General features: G+C 38.7%; 1 protein-coding gene across 3 annotated transcripts; it reads right to left on the bottom strand.

The window, feature by feature from the left end:
* Positions 1-2,417: 2,417 nt before the first annotated feature.
* On the bottom strand, positions 2,418-12,422 carry LOC139820576 (uncharacterized). Of its 3 annotated transcripts, XM_071790938.1 has the most exons (7): positions 12,041-12,422; positions 11,910-11,968; positions 11,621-11,673; positions 11,059-11,271; positions 10,585-10,980; positions 10,103-10,448; positions 2,418-10,035 (listed from the first exon to the last, which is right to left on the bottom strand). In XM_071790938.1, the coding sequence occupies exon 7, from the start codon at positions 7,959-7,961 to the stop codon at positions 3,099-3,101; it is 4,863 nt and encodes a 1,620-aa protein (XP_071647039.1). In that variant the 5' UTR covers positions 7,962-10,035; positions 10,103-10,448; positions 10,585-10,980; positions 11,059-11,271; positions 11,621-11,673; positions 11,910-11,968; positions 12,041-12,422; the 3' UTR covers positions 2,418-3,098. The 3 variants fall into 3 exon arrangements, with proteins under 3 accessions (XP_071647039.1, XP_071647037.1, XP_071647038.1); XM_071790936.1 differs by having other exon boundaries at positions 11,910-12,046; XM_071790937.1 differs by having other exon boundaries at positions 11,059-11,213; positions 11,910-12,046.
* Between the last annotated feature and the right edge of the window lie 223 nt (positions 12,423-12,645).

Genomic DNA, 12,645 nt, shown 5'->3' with positions numbered 1-12,645 from the left:
AGAACTGAATGTTAGATAACGTTAAAATTGGAGCTAGGATAGATATCAAAGCTGAATGAACTAAACATAAAGTTAAAAGAATCGTAACACTTTGCCGTACGATATGATGTATTAAAATAATTGTGAAATGTACTCGCATGTAACTTTGTTACATATGTTCACACAGCTTGTTGAAATTAAGGGAAGGTGTTAGAAATAGATCTAATTTCTAACAGCTGTGTATATGCGGAAGTACACTGAGGCGGTACGCGGCCGATGCGGTTCGCACCAGTGTTATTGATGATCGAAAAACTTCGCGATCGTGAGGAGACAAAGCGAAGCTCACTCACGTCGCGGACTACGGAGCGCGAAGTTCCTTTTGTTCGGGATCGCACTAAACTGCTGAATACACCACATAAGTGATTCTTGCCCATGTGCATAAACTTCCACTCCAACATATATAATAAGGTTTTATTTCGTATGCTAATTATTTCCACCAATTATCTCAGAAAGTATTGGTTTATTGGAAAAGTGTTTTAGATAAAAATTGAAAGGTTTGAAGAAGACCGCAGTAAACGATTTTATTAGATTTTAGGTCTGGGGCCTGTATTGAGCCCAATATCCCAGCGAGAAATGACCCATCGAATCGACGTCTAATTGACGTTGCTCGGTTGCCGCCCGGGAAAAAAAAATTATATATAATCATATATAATTATATATAATTATATATGAAAATTGGTACGATATAATTTTATCTGATTATATATAAAAATATATAATTCTACAAATTTTTATATATATAATTTTATATAATTATATAACTTTATATTAAGGTGAGCAAAACACCTTGTTTTTGGCTGTAGAAAAAAATCTTAACGTGTAGGGGCAAAACTGAGGTCATATTCGGTTTTAGCAGGCGAAAATACATAGGAATACCATGGTCTAGTCCATGGCGCAGACAACTTTTCTTTTTTTGTGGGCCTGTGCACAGACCATGGTGCAGACAAAAAAAAAGTTGTCTGCGCCATGAACCAGACCATGGTATTCCCATGTATTTTCGTCTGCTAAAACCGAATATGACCTCAGTTTTGCCCCTACACGTCAGAATTTTTTTCTACAGCCAAAAACAGGGTATTTTGTAGGGCAAAACACCTTGTTTTTGGCTGTAGAAAAAAATCCTGACGTGTAGAGGCAAAACTGAGGTCATATTCGATTTCAGCAGGCGAAAATACATAGAAATACCATGGTCTGATCCATGGCGCAGACAACTTTTCTTTTTTTTGTGGGCCTGTGTTATATATTACTATATAAAATGATATATAATTTTATGTAATAATATATTACGGCGTTAAGCGTCGTCTACAATGGCAGCAGGAGTATGCAATAAGACGTAAGCAGTAAACTATTCTATTGACCAATCACAGTCGATTATTCTTGAATTGTAAAAATCCCATTAGTCAATAACTTATTGCTTACGTCTTACTGTATACTCCTGCTGCCATTGTAGATGACGCTTTATACGTCAATACGTTTCTTGTGCGTTGATCTACGTTACGTTACCATACGAAAATTTTGTGCGGAGGCTCTAACCGATACGTTTCTTGTGCGTTAATCCACGTTACGTTACGCTACGCTATCATACGAGAGTCTTGTGCGGAGGCTCTTATCCAGACAAATTTGCATAGCGCATAAACATAAGAAATTAATTGGTTTATATGTATATGTGCAAAAGGAAATAGACCAATCCATCTCTTTATGCATATGCTTATGCACCTATGCAAGTTTGTCTGGGTTGACCTTAAAAAAGCAGCGCCAAGTTTTTTACAAGAAAAATTTATTTATTTTATTTTAATTAAATATTTTTATTTTATGTTACCTCTTTAATTCTTTGCGATTAAAATAATTCTTTGTAATATTATAATTTTATCAAAGAGAATTAAAACTACTACCACTTGGGTTGATAAAAAGACTCTCAGGAATACAAAGATACATACCACTTGGGCTGAGTTAGGTAACACAATTTTGTTTTATTTTTTAAAAGTAGTTGCACAACAATTATTTTTCAAAGTATATATATTCTCTTTGCAATTGGCGCAATTTAAAAATTTCACATCTTTTTTTGAAATACGTATCACTTAGGTTGAATTAGGTAACGCAATTTTGTGAATTATTCTGTTAGGGAGAAAAATATAAAGCTACTATACATATCACTTGGGTTGAGTTAGGTAACGCAATTTTGTGAATTATTTTGTTAGGAAGAAATAAAGCTACTACCATTTAAGATTTTTAGATTTACAACATACATTGCGCGTGTACTTGGCGCCTTTTTTTACCTTTTTTTGAAAAAGGTAATTTTGTACTGATATCATGCGTTTTGTAGTGATAAGCAAGTATCGGCAAAAAATTTCCATTTTTTATTTCTTAATTATTCACAAATTGACAATAACAACGAATTAAATTTTTATTAAATTTATATATATATATATATATATATATATATATATAACCTTTTACTTTTTACAAATATACATATATGTGTATTTATATTCGTATTATATAGAGAATCGCTATCACATTAAATGTAATAATAGTTATAATATAGAACTATTGTCTCCTATTTTTGAAATTTATTAAATATGTATTTATTGATTAAATACCTATTTATTATATTTGTTACGCAGCTCTCGTTGAGCCGGGTGCACGGCACGTATTTTCTCGTCTTTGGATACAGCTTCGCTAAAAAATGACTTTGCTTCGTGTTTTACAAATTTTTTATTGCTCGTACAAATAAACTTTGGCTCTACGATATGATCTTTACAAACTTAGATAATGTACTCTCGACAGACCGAGACAATCTACTGAGACAGACTGACGACGACTGATTACACCGCATGGCAACGTGGTACTACTGGGGCTAGTGGGTACGAAGCGAGCGCCTCTGGAGAACATGTGGCGACATCCGTTATTACTAGGGGGGCTAGTTCCCTTTGCGCTATATCCTTTGAGCGGCAGCGCCATCATAATAGAATTCAAATCTTAAATCAACAGCCCAAACATACCGCGCGCCTTGATAGGCTATGCTTATCAATCTGAAACATAAAATGTGAGTATACAAAGAACTAAACTTCAATAGGTAATATGCATATCCTAGAAGCAGGTCGCTTAAAGGTTCCTTTAGCGGTTTTTAAAGTGGCCGCTCTGATCATTCCATCAGTTCCCGGATGAACTTCAACAATCCGACCAGTAAGCCAAGACAAAGGGGGTAAATCGTTTTCTCGTACAACCACCATTTGACCGACTTGAAGTTGAGGCCCTATAGTTTGCTTCCATTTGGATCGCTGTTGTAATGTATTGAGATAATCAGCTGACCATTGCCTCCAAAATTGCTGACGCATTTGTTCGATACGCTGCCAGCGAGATAAGCGATTTACTGGCAAATCCTGTAATGTAGGCTCTGGATACGAAATAAGTGAGTCTCCAATTAAAAAGTGCCCAGGGGTTAGGTAGGAGTGATCTAAGGGATCAGAAGATAAAGGAGTTAAGGGTCTCGAGTTTAATATCGCTTCGATTTGCGATAATAATGTGACTGCCTCCTCAAATGTCAATGATCCATCGGCGGAGACTCTAATTAAATGGTGTTTAGTGGAGCGAACTGCAGATTCCCACAATCCACCGAAATGAGGTGCGCGGGGAGGAATAAAATGCCAAGTAATAGCATCTTCTGCCATCTTGTTGGTGATGTTATGCCGAAACTCTTCTCGATTGAATAAAGTCCGCAACTCTTCTAATTCGCGATTGGCTCCCACGAAATTAGTTCCATTATCCGAATATATGTTAGCTGGTCTTCCTCGTCGACCAATGAAAAGCTTTAATGCACTTAAAAATCCTTCTGTGGTTAAATCCGATACAACCTCGATGTGAACCGCTTTCGTGACGAAACAAACAAATACTGCAATCCAAGCCTTAGATTTTCTTGCGTTTCTTCGCTTTCCCTCTCGAAGAAATATGGGTCCGCAATAATCGACACCTGTATTATGAAATGGCCGAGCGGGAGTCACACGAGTGGCCGGAAGGTCGCCCATAATTTGTTTAGATATACGGGGCCTAGCTTTGACACAGATGATACACTTATGCACAACTTCGCGAACAATCCCTCTAGCACTCAAAGGCCAATAACGTTCTCTTATAGCTGCCAAAGTGGCCTGAGGTCCTGCATGTAGTAATCTTTTGTGCTCTTGCTCAATAATGAGACGAGTGAGCCGATGACGTGCTGGTAATATCAGCTGATGCTTGATTTCATAGGAGATATTAGCATTTTTCAGACGTCCACCAACTCTTAATAATCCTTCGTGATCTAAAAAGAGGTTCAAAGCAAGCAAACGACTATCTCTCCTAATTGGTCTTTGATTTTCGATAGCTTCAATTTCCATGTGAAATATTAATCGCTGTATTCTTCTAATGATAAGCCTTTGAGATACTTCCAATTCTTGAGCGGAAATGGAATCGAACCTACGATCATCCGGTTTGGATCTTGCGTTATGCACGAAACGAAGACACCTCGCAATTGTTTTAATCAATCGAACATATGACGAAAATCTATCGATGATGTCGAATTCTTCATGTGAAGTAGAAGTGACTACGATTGTCTTTCGCTGCTCAGGTAGCTCTTCCGCATTGACTGAGGATCGTACGACTTTAGGCCATAAGGATTCGTCGTCGCACAACCACGATGGACCATTCCACCATAGATCTGCGTCCTTGAGAACAGAAGGAGTGGCTCCACGCGATAGAATATCTGCAGGGTTACATTCGGTGCCTACGTGAGACCAGCTTTGAACCGATGTGAGCTCTTGTATGTTACCCACTCTATTGGCAACGAAAGTGTTGAATCTTCGACTTGAGGAGTTGATACAATCCAAAACTATTTGAGAATCTGTCCAAAGGTATACTGCGTCAATCTTCAATTCCAAAATAGGACCGACTTTGTCGGTTAGTTGCGCCAACAGTTGCGCAGCGCTTAGCTCTAATCGAGGCAAAGACACGGCTTTCAGGGGTGCTACTCGTGACTTCGCGCATAATAGCTTCGTAGTATGCACTCTTCTTTGATTTGTAGTGCGTAAGTATATGCATGCTCCATATGCATTTTGACTCGCGTCGCAAAACCCGTGCAGCTCAATGCGTGTGCTTGATTCAACTTCGACTGCTCTGCGGGGAATGCGAATATCATTCAACTGGCTAAGTTGCGATTTGTAGTTACTCCATTGCGTGTGCAACTCTGCGGGCAAAGATTCATCCCAGCCGAGCTGCAATGTCCATAATCGTTGAATCAACATTTTTGCAAGTATTATGACCGGTCCAAGAAGACCTAAAGGATCAAATATCTGTGCGACACATGACAAAATTGTTCTCTTTGTCACGCGCTGATTAGTGTCCGCTTTGATTTGTATTCGATACAGCAATACATCATCCTTTGGATTCCATTGAATGCCCAATGTTTTGCACATACCTTCTTTGTCCAATGTTCGTGTTGAATCCATCATGGAAGAGTCAGGAAGATTAACAAGCAGATCAGGACTGTTGGAAGCCCATTTGCGTAATACGAAACCACCTTTTTCAAGAAGCTTTGTAGTCTCATCACGAACTTGCAGGGCTGCTTCCTTCGTGTTTGCCCCAGTAATGAGATCGTCGACGTCAAAGTCCCGCAACACGATTTTCGATCCAATCGGGAAGTTCTTTGCTTCAATCTCTGCCAGTGTTCTGATTGACTTAATGGTAAGAAAGGCTGCTGCGCCAGTGCCATACGTGACTGTTAATAATTCTAGCACTCTTATCGGACCATCCGGAGTGTCGCGCCACAGGATACGTTGCAAAGATACCTGTGATTCGTCGACCAACACCTGGCAATACATCTTTGTTATATCTGCAACTAAAACAAATTCAAACGTATGAAATCTTGAAATAATAGAAAAGAGATCCTGCTGCAGTGAGGGCCCGACCATCAGGCAGTCATTAAGTGAAACGCCCGTTGTCGTTTTGCATGAGGCGTTGAATACAACCCTTAGTTTGGTCGTATCACTCTCTTCTTTGATCACGCAATGGTGAGGCAAATAGCAGTGCGGGAAGGTTTCTATATCTTGACCTTGCACCTCTCTCAAATGCCCCAACGCTTCGTATTCATGGATGAAGTCCGTGTAATCCTTTTTGAGCGACGGATTACGATTTAGACGTCGTTCGAGATTTATAAATTGTCGTGTAGCAATGTCCTTTGATTGACCGAGCCGCGCTAATTCTTCGTGCTTGATCGGGAGCTTGACTATAAATCTGCCCGTCGAATTTCTCTTGACCGTTGACTTAAAATGCTCTACGCACTTGCGATCCTCTGCTGACATCTTGATCTTCCGCGCGCCATGCTCGATTTCCCAAAATTTCGCTATAGCATTATCGAGTGCTTCGTTGGTGATAAGATTGCAGATCGTTGCTTCGGACTGCGTCTTTCTTGTGCTGATTTCACCTCCTGCGATCCAGCCGAATTGTGTTTTCTGCCAACGTGGCTGATCTGGTGTGGTCCTTATCTGACCTACACAGAGGAGATCCCAAAAAAGTCCTGCTCCTATGAGTATGTCTATCTTTGATGTCTCCATAAAATTGGGATCCGCTAACTTGATTCCTGGTGGAACGCGAATGTCCAATCTTCTCATTGGTGTATTTGGAATGTCCTGTACAATCTTACGCAGCACAAGGCATCTGAGTTCTACCTTGAAGCCGTTGAAACGAGATTGCACCATTATGTTAACGTAGCTATGCGTTTCAGTGCTCGATTCTCCCACTCCGCTTATTGGCACAGAGGTAGGATGTCGCTTGAGCCCGAGCCTTTCGACTAGTTCTGATGTCACGAAGTTCGCTTGCGAGCCAGCATCGAGAATAGCTCGACACGGTAGAATACTTCCTTTATTATCCTGAACGTGAATGATTGCTGTGGACAGTAAGACATGCTGCCCTGACAACCGTGTGACGTGATTTACGCTCGTTAATGATGCTGATTGCACAGAGGCAACCACATCCGTGGACTTCGTTTCAGTTTCCTTCGCTTGCGGGGTTGATTCCATGTGTAATAAAGTATTGTGCCTCTTACTACACTTCTTACATGAGCCGGCGTTGCAATTCTTCGCTCGATGATCTGTGGATTTGAGACAATTTAAGCACAGCTTGAGGGCCTTGACTTCTTGAAAACGCTTGTCGACTGAGAACCCGAGAAATTTGCCACAAAGAAAGATAGGATGATCACCCTTGCAAAGGACACACCCTGAATTGTCAGTTGCTACGTTTGCTACAGTAGACTTCTTTGTATTTGTCTTACCAACGCTATTAGACGATGTGGGGCTTTGAGGATTCCTATCAACCGCTTCTAATGTACGACACCTGTGAGCCAAAAAATCCGTTAATTGTTTGAGAGTCGGAATATTTGAATCTTTGAGGCTAGTCTCCCATTCTTTGTTTGTGGCCGGCGGCAATTTAGTTGTAATTACGTGAATAATAAGATCGTCCCATTGGTCGATAGGACGTTTTAATACCTTTAACGCTCGCAAATGCTTTAATACATTATCCAAAAGATGCCTCAGTTCAGCATGATTTTCCTTATGCAACACTGACTGTCCGAATATCGCTTTAATGTGCTTCTGCATTATAGCCCGCTGGTCATCATATCTCTCTTTTAACATCGCCCATGCTTCTTCGTAATTTTCGGCCGCTATATCTAATGAACTAATAACGTCTGCCGCTTCGCCTTTGAGAGATGATCGCAGATAATGCATCTTTTGTACGGTCGGTAATGTAGTGTTCGTATGTATCATCGAATGAAACACATCATGAAATGGATACCAATCCTCGTACGAACCCAAAAACGTAGGAAGGTCGATTCGCGGTAACTTCATATTGGCGTTGACTTGCGGAGGGTTATCGCGATTATCCGGCACTCGAAACATGTCGAACGGATTGGGGCCGGCAGCGCCCGTTTCTGGTGTATTATATGCTCGATTATAAGCTCCTCGAACCTCGCGTCGACCTCGAAATATTTCTCTTCGAACGATTGACGCTCTGCGTTATTCACGATTTCCTGCTCGTTTGCGTTTTCAAACATCTCGATGTCGGACTGCGCGTCTTCGAATGATTGCCAACACTCGCGAAACTTTGCTTGTCTCTGTCGCAATTCGATTACCGACACGGGTTTGTCGCCTATTTCGTCCACGAACTTCTTCCCGCGCGTACACGCGGCCTTTGCTTGCGACCGTTTCGTCTTTGCGGCACGTTGTGCGAATTCTTGTTCCGCCATCTTTGAAGAACTCGATATGAAGGGAATGGACTGTAAATGGATGGGATGGGCAACGGAGACTCACCTGGTAGCTATGTATCTTAGCCGTTGTCCTTATGCTTTGCAATGCGTAATGCTTGATGCGCCTTTGCCTTGTACGCAATAAATTACTTTCCTTGAACAGACTCGTCACCATCAATGGCGAATGAGGCGTGTATTCTCGATCTTCGCTTCCGTCCACGCCCTTGTGAACTTTGAATGCCTTTGCACGAGACCGGACTGAGTATCCGGCTCGAAGGACCATATGTTACGCAGCTCTTGTTGAGCCGGGTGCACGGCACGTATTTTCTCGTCTTTGGATACAGCTTCGCTAAAGAATGACTTTGCTTCGTGTTTTACAAATTTTTTATTGCTCGTACAAATAAACTTTGGCTCTACGATATGATCTTTACAAACTTAGATAATGTACTCTCGACAGACCGAGACAATCTACTGAGACAGACTGACGACGACTGATTACACCGCATGGCAACGTGGTACTACTGGGGCTAGTGGGTACGAAGCGAGCGCCTCTGGAGAACATGTGGCGACATCCGTTATTACTAGGGGGGCTAGTTCCCTTTGCGCTATATCCTTTGAGCGGCAGCGCCATCATAATAGAATTCAAATCTTAAATCAACAGCCCAAACAATATTTAATGTTATTCTTGTAAATTCTTTATGTTAGGTAGATATAAATACACATATATATCGTATATATACATATATATAATATTAACCTGTTTTTTAAATCATGTTTATCTGCAATAATTAAATTATTTATATTAAATCAATTATTTTTAAAATAAAAAATTTACCTGACAGTGATTATTCCTTATCCACTAATTATTAATTTTCAAATAAGTAATAATTCATGTATTAAAAACACATGAAGAATATAAAACGATGCGAAACTGGAAACTACTGGAACAGATTCGGGTCTGGACTAGTTATTTATTGGTTCGGATTCCTTGACTGCTTGAACAGATCGACTGAGAAAAAGTTTATTATAATGGACCATTTTCCCAAAAATATTACATACATGGATCCAACTTGTATCAAATCTATGAATAATACGTGATTATAATCGATATAATTGTATATATTTATTTTTGTTCAGTTATCTTCAAGAAATGACAAGAGATGATACATCTAATATTTGTAAATAGATTTCTGTTAGAGGATCTGATCATGGATTAATATTTTAATACTGTTTCTGTATCGGAATGAATTAAAGTATGGTTTTGTATTTTCATATTGTAATTATTATATTCAAGTCATTAAACTATTCATGTATTTTTATTTTCCCTCCAAATGTTTGCGAAAACTTAACTATTTAGTAGAGCTATATAATCGAGTAAATGAATTAAATATTATCACATAACTGAATGAATTAAAATCACAGTCCTTAAAAATACAATGTAGCTACAATATATATATATATATATATATATATATATATATATATATAATCAGCTATTTTATAATGAATTAATTGTACGATGAAACAAAGTTATTTATCTGGTTATAATATTTACAGTCCTTGAATCTGAATCCTTTAAACAAAATTGGACAATTCGTTGAATCTAAGATCAGATTTTAGCTTTCTTCCTATTTTTATCCGACACTGTATACTTGTAACTTTTCGTTGGATCAAAAGGTTCCCATCTACTCGCTGGAAAAATGTGTTTGTTCCTCTCGTACCATGATCTAATGAGAAAAATAAAAAAATAACATAAAAAAGAATTATGCAAAATATTCTTTTAATAATAAATACCTAAGTAAAACTTTTCCGACATGTGATTCCTCGGTTTTGACAGAAGCATCGTGCATAATACGAATATCATCGTGAACGTCAAATGTGAACAGAGGCCCGCTCTTTCCTCGTGCCTAATCGCAATATTACATACATTAAAATAACATGCCAACATTGTGATATTGCTTCATAAGTTTTATCATTTGGTATATTTCCCTTAGTTGCAATAAAATCAGTTACAGTTGCAGTAAAACGTATAATGGTGCGGTAATATAAGATTCTCCTTGACATACATTAACTGATCTGCCATTACTGTTTTAAGCTCGCTGAATTCGGGCCTCAGAACTTCTAAACATCTCTGAAGAACCTAATAGATAAAATTACATGTATGTGAAAATTTAATTTATGCAGCAGAACATTATATATCATGCCAATGTTACTCCAAAAGTGACACTGGAGTATTTTAATAACTTAAACGTTCTCTAAACCACTGAGACATTCACCTTTCTTCATTATAACACTCCGACGATGGTCAGATCCATCCCAATAACTGAATGTGATCTCAATTTCTTCTTCCTTCAACGCGTTCTGCTTTCTAGCCCATTCTTGTCTCAATTCTTCCCTAAGTTTATTTTCCTCCTCGTCCCTTTCCCTACTGGCAAAAAACATGTATCTACATCTGGATTTTTCTAAATCTTCTTAATCGCAGGGCCATCAGATTGCACATTTTCTGACTGCGGGGATTTTTCGGCATTGTCTTCGTCAGAAGACATCTCAGCTTCATCTTCGTCTTCGTCCAGATTAAAAGACAAATCTTGAATCTGTCTTTTCTGTTTGTTCTTTTCTGTCTGCTTCGCCGCTAGTGCTCTTTCCTTTTCCTGCTCTTTTTCACGTTCCTTCTATCAAAGCATAAAATACACGTACAAAAATACAAATTATGAGATAATCAGGATCATAAAAAGATTGTAAGAAATTACTTGTGGGTATCAGGATTCGTGAATGTTCGCTCAATTTAACGGCGGATTTTTTCTTGCATTCCGCGTGATCGACGATACATGCACATTTCGTGGCATCTAGCCTTAGCATCTTTGTGGTATCGTCATCATGCATTAGGATTTTCTTCATATCCTATCTTTTGAAGAAGCCCATCGAAAGTTCTTGATATGTATGACTAGATGACATTCAGAGCACTAGGCAGAAATCACACATACACACACACATATATATATATATATATATATATATATATATATTCACGGCAAACCACATATATAACATCGTGTTATTTTTATAACCTATTTACGCAAACGTTACTTCTGTAGTAACTTACGATACGATAATTCCTCCGCGTAAACAGGAGATTTTATAGTAACTATTATGATCGGAAATCAAGAGCCACCGTTGAAAGTAGTGAAGGTTACGTTTCTCTGATTGAGAGACGACGACGTATCTTAATATGAATTACTGTAAGTTACTATAGATGTACTCACTCGCGTAAACATATAGTTCGACAACTTTTACAAGACAGCATATACGTACGTGTGCCATTTTGAATATACCTTCCTTCTTTTAAAGATCTCCTCGACATCTCTCTGTGGTTAATACTTTATATATTTCACTTACTACGTTTACACGCGAGCGTTACTTCTGTAGTAAACTTACGATAATTCCTTCGCGTAAACAGAATTTTCCTTCGCGTAAACGGGATTTTGTAGTAGCTTACGATAATTTACTCCGCGTAAACGAGTGAATTATCGTAAGTTACTACAGAAGTAACGCTCGCGTAAACATACAGTTTGACAACTTTTACAAGACAGCATATACGTACGTGTTTGTACGATTTTGTAGATACACCTTCCTTCTTAAAGATCTATCGGCATCAGCTCTCTACGGTCAATACTTATATATATTTCACTATCTGTCACGACGCGGCAACGGTCACGACTATTACACACTTACACTTATCCTTTTCTAGGTTGTAAAAAACTGTCACTGTCACGCACTGCGACAATGCACGAATGCACTCTCGTGTCAAAAATGGGAAAGTGACACACCAGCCGCCATTTTTGTCCGACGTGGACGTTTCTTAAAAAAAAATTTTCCACATTTGGACTTTGCATCGCAATATCTTCGCTCGTAGGGCACGTAACGGAAAAAAAAGACTCTTATTTATAAATCAAACCCCAAGCTTTCGATCGAACCTACTTAGAAATTGATCCGTTTACTCGTTATTGAGATCTCAAAATCTCGGATACTCGCAACTCATGCGTTCGCGTAAAAGAGTCACGGTGCGTCTCGCTTCGCGCGTACTTGGCGCGAGACACTACCGTGTCTCTTGATAATGAATAAATAAAAAGTGAAAAATTTATTTTATATATTATAACTTGGCACTGCTTGACGTGAGACAGTGCCGTGTGTCTCTTGATACCGTTTTTATACTACTGTTCGTCAAATTTTAAATACGAGAAACGAATCCTATTGAATGCCATCTATTGGGATAATCCGAATTTAAAGTTTATATATGATTATATATAATCATATATAATCATATATAATTTACATGG

The sequence above is a fragment of the Temnothorax longispinosus genome, chromosome 10 (genome assembly GCF_030848805.1).
Source record: "Temnothorax longispinosus isolate EJ_2023e chromosome 10, Tlon_JGU_v1, whole genome shotgun sequence".
In the NCBI taxonomy this organism is placed as follows: Eukaryota; Metazoa; Arthropoda; class Insecta; order Hymenoptera; family Formicidae; genus Temnothorax; species Temnothorax longispinosus.
The sequence above is the reverse complement of the archived record's forward strand: the minus strand, read 5'-3'. Positions and strand labels throughout refer to the sequence as shown.